Source organism: Tursiops truncatus, chromosome 7 (assembly GCF_011762595.2).
Source record: "Tursiops truncatus isolate mTurTru1 chromosome 7, mTurTru1.mat.Y, whole genome shotgun sequence".
In the NCBI taxonomy this organism is placed as follows: domain Eukaryota; kingdom Metazoa; phylum Chordata; class Mammalia; order Artiodactyla; family Delphinidae; genus Tursiops; species Tursiops truncatus.
In genome coordinates this window covers 93065863-93078006 of record NC_047040.1, presented here as the reverse complement: position 1 = coordinate 93078006, position 12144 = coordinate 93065863, and the positions used below count along the sequence as shown (strand labels likewise).

The 12144-nt window shown below is 34.5% G+C and overlaps 1 protein-coding gene across 2 annotated transcripts in view; it reads right to left on the bottom strand.

The window, feature by feature from the left end:
- The window catches only part of DARS1 (aspartyl-tRNA synthetase 1), a 67376-nt gene that overhangs the window by 47383 nt on the left and 7849 nt on the right, over positions 1–12144 (bottom strand). For both annotated transcript variants that reach the window (XM_019925508.3, XM_004316510.2), the window contains exon 4: positions 2403–2505. In XM_019925508.3, the coding sequence (XP_019781067.1) occupies positions 2403–2505 (103 nt within the window). The remainder of the gene's footprint in view (positions 1–2402; positions 2506–12144) is intronic.

Genomic DNA, 12144 nt, shown 5'->3' with positions numbered 1-12144 from the left:
CACATTACTAATTATATAAAGTCCAGTTTTTTAAATGAACTAAAAATAGCTACATTGTTCTTTGCTTTAAAAAAGAAATCAAAGTCACAACTTAATTGTTAAACCTGAATTAAGATTAAAATCAGATCTCAGGAATCCCCTGGCAGTCCAGTGGTTAGGAATTGGCTCTTTCACTGCCGGGGCCTGGGTTCAATCCCTCGTTGGGGAGCTAAGATCCCACACGCCAAGTGACGCAGCCAAAAACAAAAACAAAACAAAGAGATTAAAATCAGATCTAGATCTTGATTGAGTTCCATCCACTTCAAGATTATGAAATCCAGGTTAAATTATCTAAATTCTTCCCTTATTCTAAAAAAAAGATCATGCATACACTATCCCTTTTAGATAAAAGCCATTCTTTAACATATATTATAAGGGCATTAGTGAACTAAGTTCTGTGTGCAAGTATCTTTTCCAGCTGGTAACCTTTGGTTGACATCTGATATGGTCAACTGCTGTCAGTCAAGTCCCAGGAGTTTCTGAGAAGATCCAAAATAAGAAATAACTATTTGTGGACTACTTTAACGTGTCTGCCTCTAGAGATATCAAATGAATTGACTGTTCTCTTGATAGTAGAATGCCTCTTAGTGATTAAGGGTAAATGGGATTTCCAAAAGACTTTCAGACGATAATCCTTTAAGAATGTAATACGGAGGTTATAATGCAGTTGAACAAAAAAATATATTCTATATGAACTATCAGCTTCATATATTAGTTTTCAGAACCAATTTAATATATAAAAGACAGAAGCCATAAAGTTTGTTGACTCGAAGTTGACTTTTCCTCAGTATTTTCCAGTATATTGAATATAATTTAGCATATATGTCTGTGGTTTTCAGGGGCTCTCTGTGTAGACAAAGTTTATTTCTAGGGACCACATTTACTATGTCCCACTTCATAGGATACAGATTGACCTGAAAAGGCTAGGTGACAAATGCACCCCACAAGCATATACCCTTAAGGACTAGGTATTAAAACAGCAAATCTAATCACCAAATGATACAGGTAGAAGAAATGAAAGTGACCGTCTCTGGGCAGCAGGACTGGGAGATAGGGAGAGGTAGGGCTAATGGTACCGAGACCTCTGAGCACATCAGTAAATTGATGTAATTCATGGCACTGGAGTCTTTAAACCAGAGGGCAGGTATTGCTATGATACAATAAAACTAAATTGGATAAATAAATCTGTTAACCAAAACCAGTTGCTAAGCATCCATTATATGTAAACCACTGTGCTGAGGGAGTCAGGGAAGGCCCAACCATAAATTAAGATATTAAATTAGATGAGTTTTTACTCTCCTTCTAGTTCTAAAATTGATAATTCTATCTATATTAACTCATCTTTGAAAGCATATATATATATAAATAACAGAGATAAAAATCAATAGAAAATAGGGAGGGTGGGAGGGAGATGCAAGAGGGAGGAGATACAGGGATATATGTATATGTATAGCTGATTCACTTTGTGATACAGCATGAAACTAACACATCATTGTAAAGCAATTATACTCCAATAAAGATGTTAAAAAAAAATCAATAGAAAAAATGTAACATTTACTCAACTGAATTTCTTTTAAAAAATATTTATGCCTATGAAGTACTCTACTACTTAAAATTTTCCATTTTTCTGAGTCTTCTTTGATCATCATGGAAATAAAATTTCAATTAAATTGAGAAAAACATGCAAATAAAACTAGCCACATCACCAACTCTTATAACTTTAGAGCTCCAGCAGGCACAACCACTACACTATCTCTGTATCCTGCCCCTTGTAAATTGAACAAAACAATAAGCTTCTATAGGAACCCTGAGCCAGACAATAATACTTTTATGGGGGGAAAAAAGCAAACTTTACTTTTTTTTTTTTTTAAACCTTTTTGGTGTCAAAGTTAAAAGCTGTAACATGTTAGCGCATTTGTTTTACTTCTTCAGGATGGAATCATTTGCAAAATCACATTCTTTTATTTTAAACACTTCTATTATTTAGTTAGAAAACTTGTTGCTTAACATGCAAATCTCAAACTAGGGGAGGGAGGGAGGAAATGAAGCTCAACACACACAACAAAATAAAGTTGCTTTGCAGTGTTGACGCTGCCAGGCTTTTTGTAACTCTACTTGAAAGTAAATGTGACTTGTCTGTATAGAGTGCTGCTTCAGCAGTTCCAAATGAATTTCAAGTCTGTGCTCCATATTTTCTCTTTTATAACTTTAATGTATTCAGCAACACTGAACTGACAATTTAAATAACTACATTTTTAAACAAAGGAAGCGTTGATGTTAACGCATGAAAATGGTCCAAAGCCCTGGGAGCCCCGGTTCCCACCACTGTTTATTCTGACAACAGGATATAATTGCTTACTTACTTGGCAGCAAATTTAACCATCTGCTTGCTTGCGTGGTCTCCCACGGCTGCAAGAGCCTGGACATTAAACTGCTGCTGACGTAGGACTAAGAAGCACTGCTTCCCTGAAGAAGACAGAAAGTACATAAGGGTATTAAGGACATGCTACTTCAGGTTTTACAAAGAAGACAAATGCTTCTCTACTTTATAATTGGGCCCAAATCTACATCCCCAACAGGGACATACACATAGGTATCTGGCTTTGACAGCCAAAATTCCCATACTCAGTTAACAAGCTTTAAAGAAACCCAAGTTTCTCCTACGCTTTTAAAATGCTTGTTATGAGGGTGTAGGCAAAGCACCAATTTCAAAAAATATTATCAACCAAGAAAATTATTTTGTCATTGTAGGGACTTTTTAAACAAATTTCAAGTAACTTCAGATCACTTTCAACATTCATTCAATAGCTAGTATACTCTACAGGCAAAGGTACTATGCTAACCATCATAAGAGCCTCAATGATGCAACCATAAAAGTAGTAATAAAGTGCTTAGTCACAAGAACATAAACATTCTACGGGGGTGGTTCATTTTATTTCCTACCAAAGTACATTTCAAAGAGCATTTAGAATAACAGGCTAGCTTATTTCCTGTTCTATTTTTCTCATTTTTCCTTTATCGTCTTCCTAATTCTTCATCCTTTATAATAGTTCCACTTTTTTTTTTTTACTCCAAGTAGGTTTTTTTTTTTAATTTAAAAAAAATTTTTATGTTTTTGGCTATGTTGGGTCTTCGTTGCTGCGCAGGGGCTTTCTCTAGTTGCAGCAAGCGGGGACTACTCTTTGTTGCGGTGCGCGGGCTTCTCATTTTAGTGGCTTCTCTTGTTGTGCAGCATGGGCTCTAGGCACGCGGACTTCAGTAGTTGTGGCACACGGGCTCAGTAGTTGTGGCTTGTGGGCTCTAGAGTGCAGGCTCAGTAGTTGTGGCACACAGGCTTAGCTGCTCCGCAGCATGTGGGATCTTCCCAGATCAGGGCTCGAACCCGTGTCCCCTACACTGGCAGGCGGATTCTTAACCACTGCACCACCAGGGAAGCCCTACTCCAAGTAGTTTACTTTGTCTATAAAAGATCATTCTCTTTATGCCCTATAACTAGTTTAATTTCTACATAATACTGGGCCTCTTGACTCCCCCTCCTTTCATAAGCAACTGTCATCCCTTATTCTTAACCTTTTGAAAAATAATATTCATAACAGATCCAGTCACTCACCATCTTTGTGACAGGTCTTTTCTCCAAAGTATATCCTTTTTAAAAGTCTCTGATCAAGTTTTAGGAAACTACTTCCTCATAAAACACGTTAAATCTTTTCCAGACCACTTTTTTCATCAGATTGTCTTTCAAAACGTCAAAAGGTTTTGTTGTTTAAACTGAGAATTATTTTTACACTGAGAATTAGCTTTGCCTCCCCTGGTCCCACCAAAAAAAAGCAAAAACGTAAGCAAACTTATAGTTAATACTTTCAACATACAGTTTTGAAATGCAAATCTGACAGCAACTGTGAGGTTAAAAAAAGGTTGCAAACAGAGTGCCAAGACAGACACAATCTATGGACTTCCAAGTCATATATGATTGACATATTTTTACCACTAAATATTTTCCCTTTCCTTTGGAGTATGATCCAGTCGCTAAGTAAAATCTTAAAAAAGAAAGTTACATGAACTGAACAAGTTCAAAGGGATTTTAAGATGCTGAATGGATAGAGAAATCTGCAAATGAATCAAATGACATTATCCCAAGAACTACTGAAACCACAGCCAGATATTAGCCCACTTAGAACAGAATGTTAGCATGAAATGGAAGGTAACGTGCATGATTTAGTAAGTACTTTAGCTGCTCTAATAGTGCAGACAGAGGAAGCACTGACCTGGCTGCACTACAAAGCAATCTTGTGATGAACTCCAGTGCTACACAAAGAACTTGAGAGAGAATGGAGGGCTCTATAGTACTTATAAAGGGTGAGCACAGGAAAATATCTTTAGGTCAGCACTAAGGGGTGACATTTAGTGTAAGGGTTTGGTAAAGAGTAAAATCTTTTTAATCAAAAGACATAGGATCATATCCTATCATTTCCTATGAAGGGGCCTACTGGAAAATATTAAACTAATTATGTCTCAGTTCTTCATCTGCAAAATGGGAGAAAATAACAGTATATTACTCATGGAGTTTTCTTGAGTTTTCATTTATAATCTTGAAGATTATATAAGTAATAAGTTTAGAGTTGTGACAGATACCCAATTAATGTTAACTGTGAATTAATGTTATTAATTAATATTAATCGTTATTACTATTACTAATAGGACCACTGCCACTGCCACCTACTTATCTGAAGACTGATGACCATTTCTGTTTCACAGCTGAATTACTATGTCCAAAAACTATGGTGGGTCCTGGGAACACAAAGTAAATATTTGTGACACTCATGATAGACTATTATGTGAAAATAGTGATAAAGCCATACAAAGAGTACAATCATAACTTTTTATAAGAAAGATATTAAAATTGACTGTGTAAGAAAAAACCATCAAAATGTGAAGTTGATGGTATAGGAAGAAAAACACCAAAATGTGGCTACTAATGGATGGGGAAATCACAGGGAATTATTCTGTTCTTCATATTTTCTGAACATTCTACAATAACCATGTACTACTTTCCAAATCAGAAAAACTATTTTTTAAGAGAACAATATAAAGAGGTAGGTACAAAAGAAACGTAAGGGTTGAAGGAAAATCGTGGCCATGTTCCAGATTCAACACAAGCAGTGAGTAGAACCTGGGAAGTTCAAGAGGCTAAACATAGAAGCAAATGCACTCCTAAGACCTGACATGCCTGCTAGGGAAAAGAAATCATGAAATCAATGGTTATGGGTAAAGTAAAGAATGTTCACTGTTCTCTTTTAACGTTTAATATGTTTATTGTATGTAATTCTAAAAATTAAACCTTATTTTTTAAAAAAGCCAATAGATGGGAGGAAAAGGGTGGAGAGGTGAGACCTCAGCATATTATATTATAAACCTACAGTAAGTAAAAATGTACAGAAACAGCCAGATTAATGCAGCATAAGAAGTGAGAACAGACCCTATTAGAGCAAAGAGATTCTAATTCTAGATGGCATTCAGGAGATAAACTAAAAAACTGAGTAAAAACTGGAACTGAATATCAAACTGTACAATAGAAAAGGGGAGGACTTTCTAAGTAGAGCAAAAAAACCACTCTGGGAAAAATATATATAATTGCTGAATGACACATAACCTATATGAGTTAATATCTTTAATACATAAAGATCTTAAAGATGTATGAGTAAAGAACACTGAGATCCCAATAGATAAATGCGTAATGGACTAGAACAAATACTCTAAAAGAAAAAAACCTAGTAAGTAAACATAAGGAGAAAAATATTACTGGAAACCAAAGTAATGCAAGTTGAAGCAAACAATGATGATGACACATTATACCGCTCATACTAGTAAAGATTTAAAAATATACAATATCATACAATGCTTGGAAGAATTAAGTGAAAACCGTTCCTTCATAACTTGTTGATAACAAGGTAAACTTGTACAATGCTTTCAGAGATCAATTTGGCAGTGGGCATTAAAAATGGGCTTAAAATGTTCTCTGATTCAAGAAATACATTTCTTAGAATATATGTTGAGGAAATTAAGTATGGAAAGTCTTAGTGACAAAGATGTTCATAAAAGAACTATTTAAATAAAAGAACTGAGGTTCTATTATTACTCTCTATTTATGTAGTCTTCAGTACTGCAACAGATGTGAACTCTAGTGCTATGGTCCCAAGTTTTCCGTGTTCAAAGCACTTCTAAATACTAGAACCTTGAGATTTCCCTGGTGGCACAGTGATTAAGAATCCGCCTGCCAATGCAGGGGACATGGGTTCGAGCCCTGGTCCGGGAAAATACCGTGGAGCAACTAAGCCCGTATGCCACAACTACTGAACCTGTGCTCTAGAGCCCGTGCACCTAGAGCCGGTGCTCCGTAACAAGAGAAGCCACCGCAGTGAGTAGCCCCCGCTCACCACAACTAGAGAAAGCCTGTGCGCAGCAATGAAGATCCAACGCAGCCAAAAATAAATAAATTTATTAAGAATAAATAAATACTAGAACCTCGATGGTACACTCAGAAAGACTTTTAAAAGACTTAAAAAATTAGTACTGGTTTCCTGGTAAACAGAGCTGTCCACTCAGACTACCTCTTATCAAGTATTTTTGACACCAAGTTCTTGAAAGGTGTTAGTAAACAAAATTGTTCTTTGTCTCTGGTCAGTGATACACTGCAATTCAATGTCTTGCAAGGCATTTTCTTACAGACATTGGTGAGTGATAACAAGGGGCAATGTGTGTGTGTGTGTGTGTGTGTGTGTGTGTGTGTGTGTGTGTGTGTGTGAGAGAGAGAGAGAGAGAGAGATCCCTTTTATGTAAATTTAAAAAACAAAGGATATGCTCATATTTGTAAATGCACTTTTTCCTAAAAGAATACACAAGAAACAACAGTGGCTATTTTGGGGGGAAACAGATTGTGATCTGACAGAGGAGCTAGATTTGTGAGACTTCCATTTGTCCTCTTTTTTTTTAAATTGAAGCATAGTTGATTTACAACACTGTATTAATTTCAGGTGTACAGCAAACTGATTCAGTTATATGTATGTATTTTCAGATTATTTTCCATTATAGGTTATATATAAGATATTGACTATTGTTTCCTGTGCTATACAGTAAATTGTTGTTGTTTATTTTATATATAGTAGTGTGTATCTGTTAATCCCATGCTCCTAATTTATCCCTCCTCTCATTTCCCCTTTAGTAACTGTTAAGTTTGTTTTCTATGTCTGTGAGTCTGTTTCTGTTTTGTAAATAAATTCATTTGTATTTTTTTTTAGATTCCACATATAAGTGATATAATATTTGCCTTTCTCTGTCTGACTTCACTTAGTATGATAACCTCTAGGCCCATCCATGTTGCTGCAAATGGCAATACTTTATTCTTTTTTTATGGCTGAGTACTATTTCATTGTGTGTGTGTGTGTGTGTGTGTGTGTGTGTGTGTGTGTGTGTGTGTGTGTGTATGTATTGATATATATATATGTATTGGCACATCTTCTTTATCCATTCATCTGCTAATGGACACTTACGTTGCTTCCATGTCTTGGCTACTGTAAACAGTACTGCTATGAACATCGGGGTGCATGTATCTTTGCGAATTAGTTTTCATCTTTTCTGGATATATGTCCAGGAGTGGGATTGCTGGATCATAATGTAGCTCTATTTTTCATTTTATATCTTTCTATATATAGGAAGTTAATTTTTACTATAGCCATATATTGTTTTTTATTCTAAGAAGCAATTATGTAATTTCTCAGTTTAGCAAAGAGTTCTCACTGCTTAAGTTAGTAAAGGAACTTTATAAGACATGTTAATCATCTGCTACGTATTATTCATCTTTCTTCATGGAACTCCCCAATCAGGAGAGAGTTTATAGAAAAGAAATGAAACTCAATGTTCAAAACAGCTGAATGAATTCACTGCTTTTAGGTATCTTAAATTTAAATCCTTAGCAGTTAAAAATTTGTGTTGCATTTTGAGTCGTTTTTAAAGAGGCAGTTTATTTCTTAAATTTACGCAAGAGGTCTGTTTTAGAAAAATGTAAAGTTGGAAACCTTCCTTTACAGCACCAGGTGCAATCTTTATTTCTAAGCTGAAGAACAAACATGGTAGGTTGCCAGAACAAAAAAGTTTACTCTCATCTCCATTTTGGTGATGGCTCAGTAAGGAAGTAAGCCTTGGTGGGAGAACTAGTTATCAAAGATGTGAGGCAATCTTATGTTTTCATCTCTTCCTACTGTCTTTTAGCTTGCCAAGCTCCTGAATTTATTATTTAGATAATGTACCTTCACTTCCTAATAACCAAGATTAACATTTTCCTTCATCGCTTATGTTAATCAGTTATGGAATAAACAGCAAAGACCTAAATGTTTTAAAGTAGTTTCCATTTGTTATTTTCCCTGAAATATTCTTGTATGGCTATAAGTTGATGTTCTGACCTTTGGTATTAAAAATCCTAAACTATCTGACTACCTAAATAAAGTAGCTATTTTGGAAGTATATGTTAAGTTTTTAGGAAGAATAGTATTGAAATAGAATTATCTTGTGCCAATGACTTCCATGTAGTATGTATAAAATTTGAAAGGAACCGTAGATATTTCAATTACTTTTTCAATATGCTCATAAGCTTTCACAATCGAAAGAAACTAATGTTAAGGTATCATTAAGAGTTAAAAATTTCTCCTTGCTCCTATATAAAACTCTTGATTTTATGGGTGTGAAGCATAAACCTATTGTAAGAAATCTGATTTTTAATCTTTAAAAATGTGTAAAACACTGCCCTTAATTTGAGGAGAAATATACAGATATTTGTTATATAAACAGACTAGGTTTTGTTTTTTTTGCTTAACAGGATTCTAGTTGTCATACTTTTGACACTATGATTTTGACACTTTCATTTCCTTATTCATGGTTTTTTCAGAACTTTGCTTTACTTGAAATTGCCAGCATAGGTTGTCTGTCCAAGTCCAATTTTAATGTGATACTACTTCTGGAGTTAGAACACATGAATGATTCCAAATAAGTCATATTTATTGGTATAATTTTTCCCATGTAAGGAAGAAGGGAGTAGCAGCAATCAGTGTTCTGCAAACTCAAAGATTTTATTCATTTTTTCAGATAATCTTCTTTGGCAGAAATAAAAAACATTGACAATCATTACTGGCAAGAATGTGGAGAAAGTGGTACTGTCACATACTTGTGGGAGTATCATTGAGTATAGCTTTTTTGGAGGGTAATCTGGTATTGGAAAATTTTAATATGCATATGCCCACCCTTCAACCCAGCAATTTCACTTCTAGATATCTATCCTACAGAAACACTGCCTTATGTAGATCTATAACTAATATCATGGAAGTATCTCCAAGAAACACTGTTAATTGAAAATAAAAAAAGTTGCAGAGTAACATGTAAAAATACGGTATCATCTACATAAAATAAGGCAAAACACACACAAAACAAAGAACCTTTATGTATTTGTGTGTGTGTGTGTGTGTGTGTGTGCGCGTGCACATATGTGCATTAAAAAGAAAGATTTTTGGAAAGACAACGAACAAATTATTAAGAATTAATAGAAAAGGCTGGGACAAAGATAGGCAGTAGAGAAGAAAAAGGAATATAATTTCTGTACTCTGAAAAATTCATGTGAAAATACTTTGTATTACTTGGGTAACTTACAACTTAAACACACATACACATACATACAAACTTAAAAACAAAGTAGAATTTTCCAAGTAAAAATTATGAAAACCAGATTAATGCAAAATTCCAAAAAAAACATATTATTGAAACTTAGCTAAAAGAATACTACCCACACCTTTACCAAATTCAGTTTATTCCAAGAATCCAAAAATGGTTCAATGTTAAGAAATCCATTATTGTAAATCACTAGAATTACATACAGTTGATTCTTGCTATTTGTGGTAGTTATGTTTTATAAAGTCACCAGAACAATAAATTAGCAAATATTGAGCCATTGCTCCTAGGGGAAATATAGGGTGAGGTTTCTGTGAATGTCTGGTTATAATATTTTCATCAGTCCATCAATACACAAATTTGTTCTGTATGTATTTCTGTTTAAAGACACCTTATTTAAAATATATATAGTTGATTCATTAACATAGAACTCACAGCCAACAGCACTATAACTCATGCTTGGACAAAACTTAGCTAACAACTAGTATTTTCTCCATTATGCATATTATGACTCTCTTGCATCTAGGAACACTAGAAAACACTTCAGCACTATGCTTGGGGGCCATTTTAAACAGTCAAATCACCAACAAAAAGCACAAGGCTGTGAAGAACGTGGCATTAAATAGACTGTGAAAAGGACACTTGTTTATGAGAGCTGATACAAGGCAGAGCTTCACTGTTTTTAATCTCAGCTGAAAATGTGTGCACTGGGAGACTCAAATTTCTTACCACTCTGCTCATGCGAATGTCTGGCATGTCTGTGAATGACAGTGAAATCACTGCAAGTACTGATTTTGGGGTTACAAATACATGTTAGCAAGTAGGTGAATTTGCAAATATACAATCCGTGAATAATGAAGATCAACTGTATTTTAAATTTTTTATTATGTGGAAAATTTCAAACAAACACAAAAGCAAAGAGAATCGTATAATGAATCTCTGTATAAATATATTCAGCATGATTTTTTTCTTCCAGCATGATATTTTGAGGGAAATAATTTCTGGAAAAGGTCTGATAAAATTTAATACCTGCTTCTGATAACAGAAAACTTGGACTAGAAGAAAACTTCTTTTGACCTACTTTTTAAACTTTGGCATTGTTTTGTAATGACATTTTATGCAGAACACCTAAAGTCATGAAATAACTCAGCAGGAATTTATATCTCCACTGTTTAAAAAATTCCTCATTGTGAGAATCCCTGCAATACTGGAGAATCCACTGATTATTGCAGAGAAACAAGAAATAAGATAAACATTTGAAAGAAAAGGACAAAATGATCGTTATTTGTAAATGATATCAACACCTACCTACAATCCTCACGTACCTCAACAGTTATCAATTCATGGCCATTCTTGTTTCAGCTTTGCTCCAATCCACTCATTCCTCAACTTCTGCCCCAATCCACTTATCCCTCAATTCCTGTACTATTTTGAAGCAAACCCCTGCAAACCCTCTATTATTTCATCCATACATAATTCAGTAAGGATCCCTAAGAGAGAAGATCTTTTTAAAAATAATGTTACAACAGTACTATTATTTCAACTGAAAAAAAAATTTTTTAACACCAAATATCCAGTCAATGTTCAAATATCCAAGTCTCAGTGTCTTTTTTTTTTACTGTAGATTTAAATTAGGATCCAAATAAGTGATTGGTTGAGAGACATCTTAAATCTGTTTTAATCCATAGGTACCCCCTTCCCTTTCAATTTATTTCTTGAAGAGACTAGGTCGTTTTTGCCTAGTAGTTTACTACTAGACTGTGCTGATTGCACCTCCATTGTCATTTAACATGTTCCTTTGTCTTGTAAATTGCTGGTTATTGCTAAAGGCTTAATGAGATTCAGGAACAATTCTTTGGGCAAGACTACTTCATTGGGTGGTATTGTGTTCTTTCATAAATAGACATAAAATATTTCTGGTTGTCTCTCTATTATGTCGTTAGCAATCACTGATGATCAATGTCTAGATAATTCACTGGGGGCAAAATGATGATGTTCCAATATTCTTCATTTTATTAGCTGGACACTTCTCTAAAGAGACACTTCCCCGTATCTACCATTTGGTTAGCCAGTGATATACAATTCATACAGAAATGATACTTCCACTTTAGTATTTACCAGATTTGAAAATAATGAGCTTGTTCCATTGATGACCAACTAGGTTTTCTGTTTGTTTGCCTTAGCATTATTATAAACTTAGGGATTTAAACATATCTGATGTGTCTCAACTCACTGCAGTTGTCCTTACTCATATTCAAACTGTTCCATTTTTTGGATGAGTGTGAAGGGAAGTATTTTTGGTTCAGGCTTACATGTAGCGTGCATTCTATCTTTTAATTTGCTAAATAATTATGTTTAGGAAACAAGGTGCCAGTTTGGAGAGCATTCTATCTT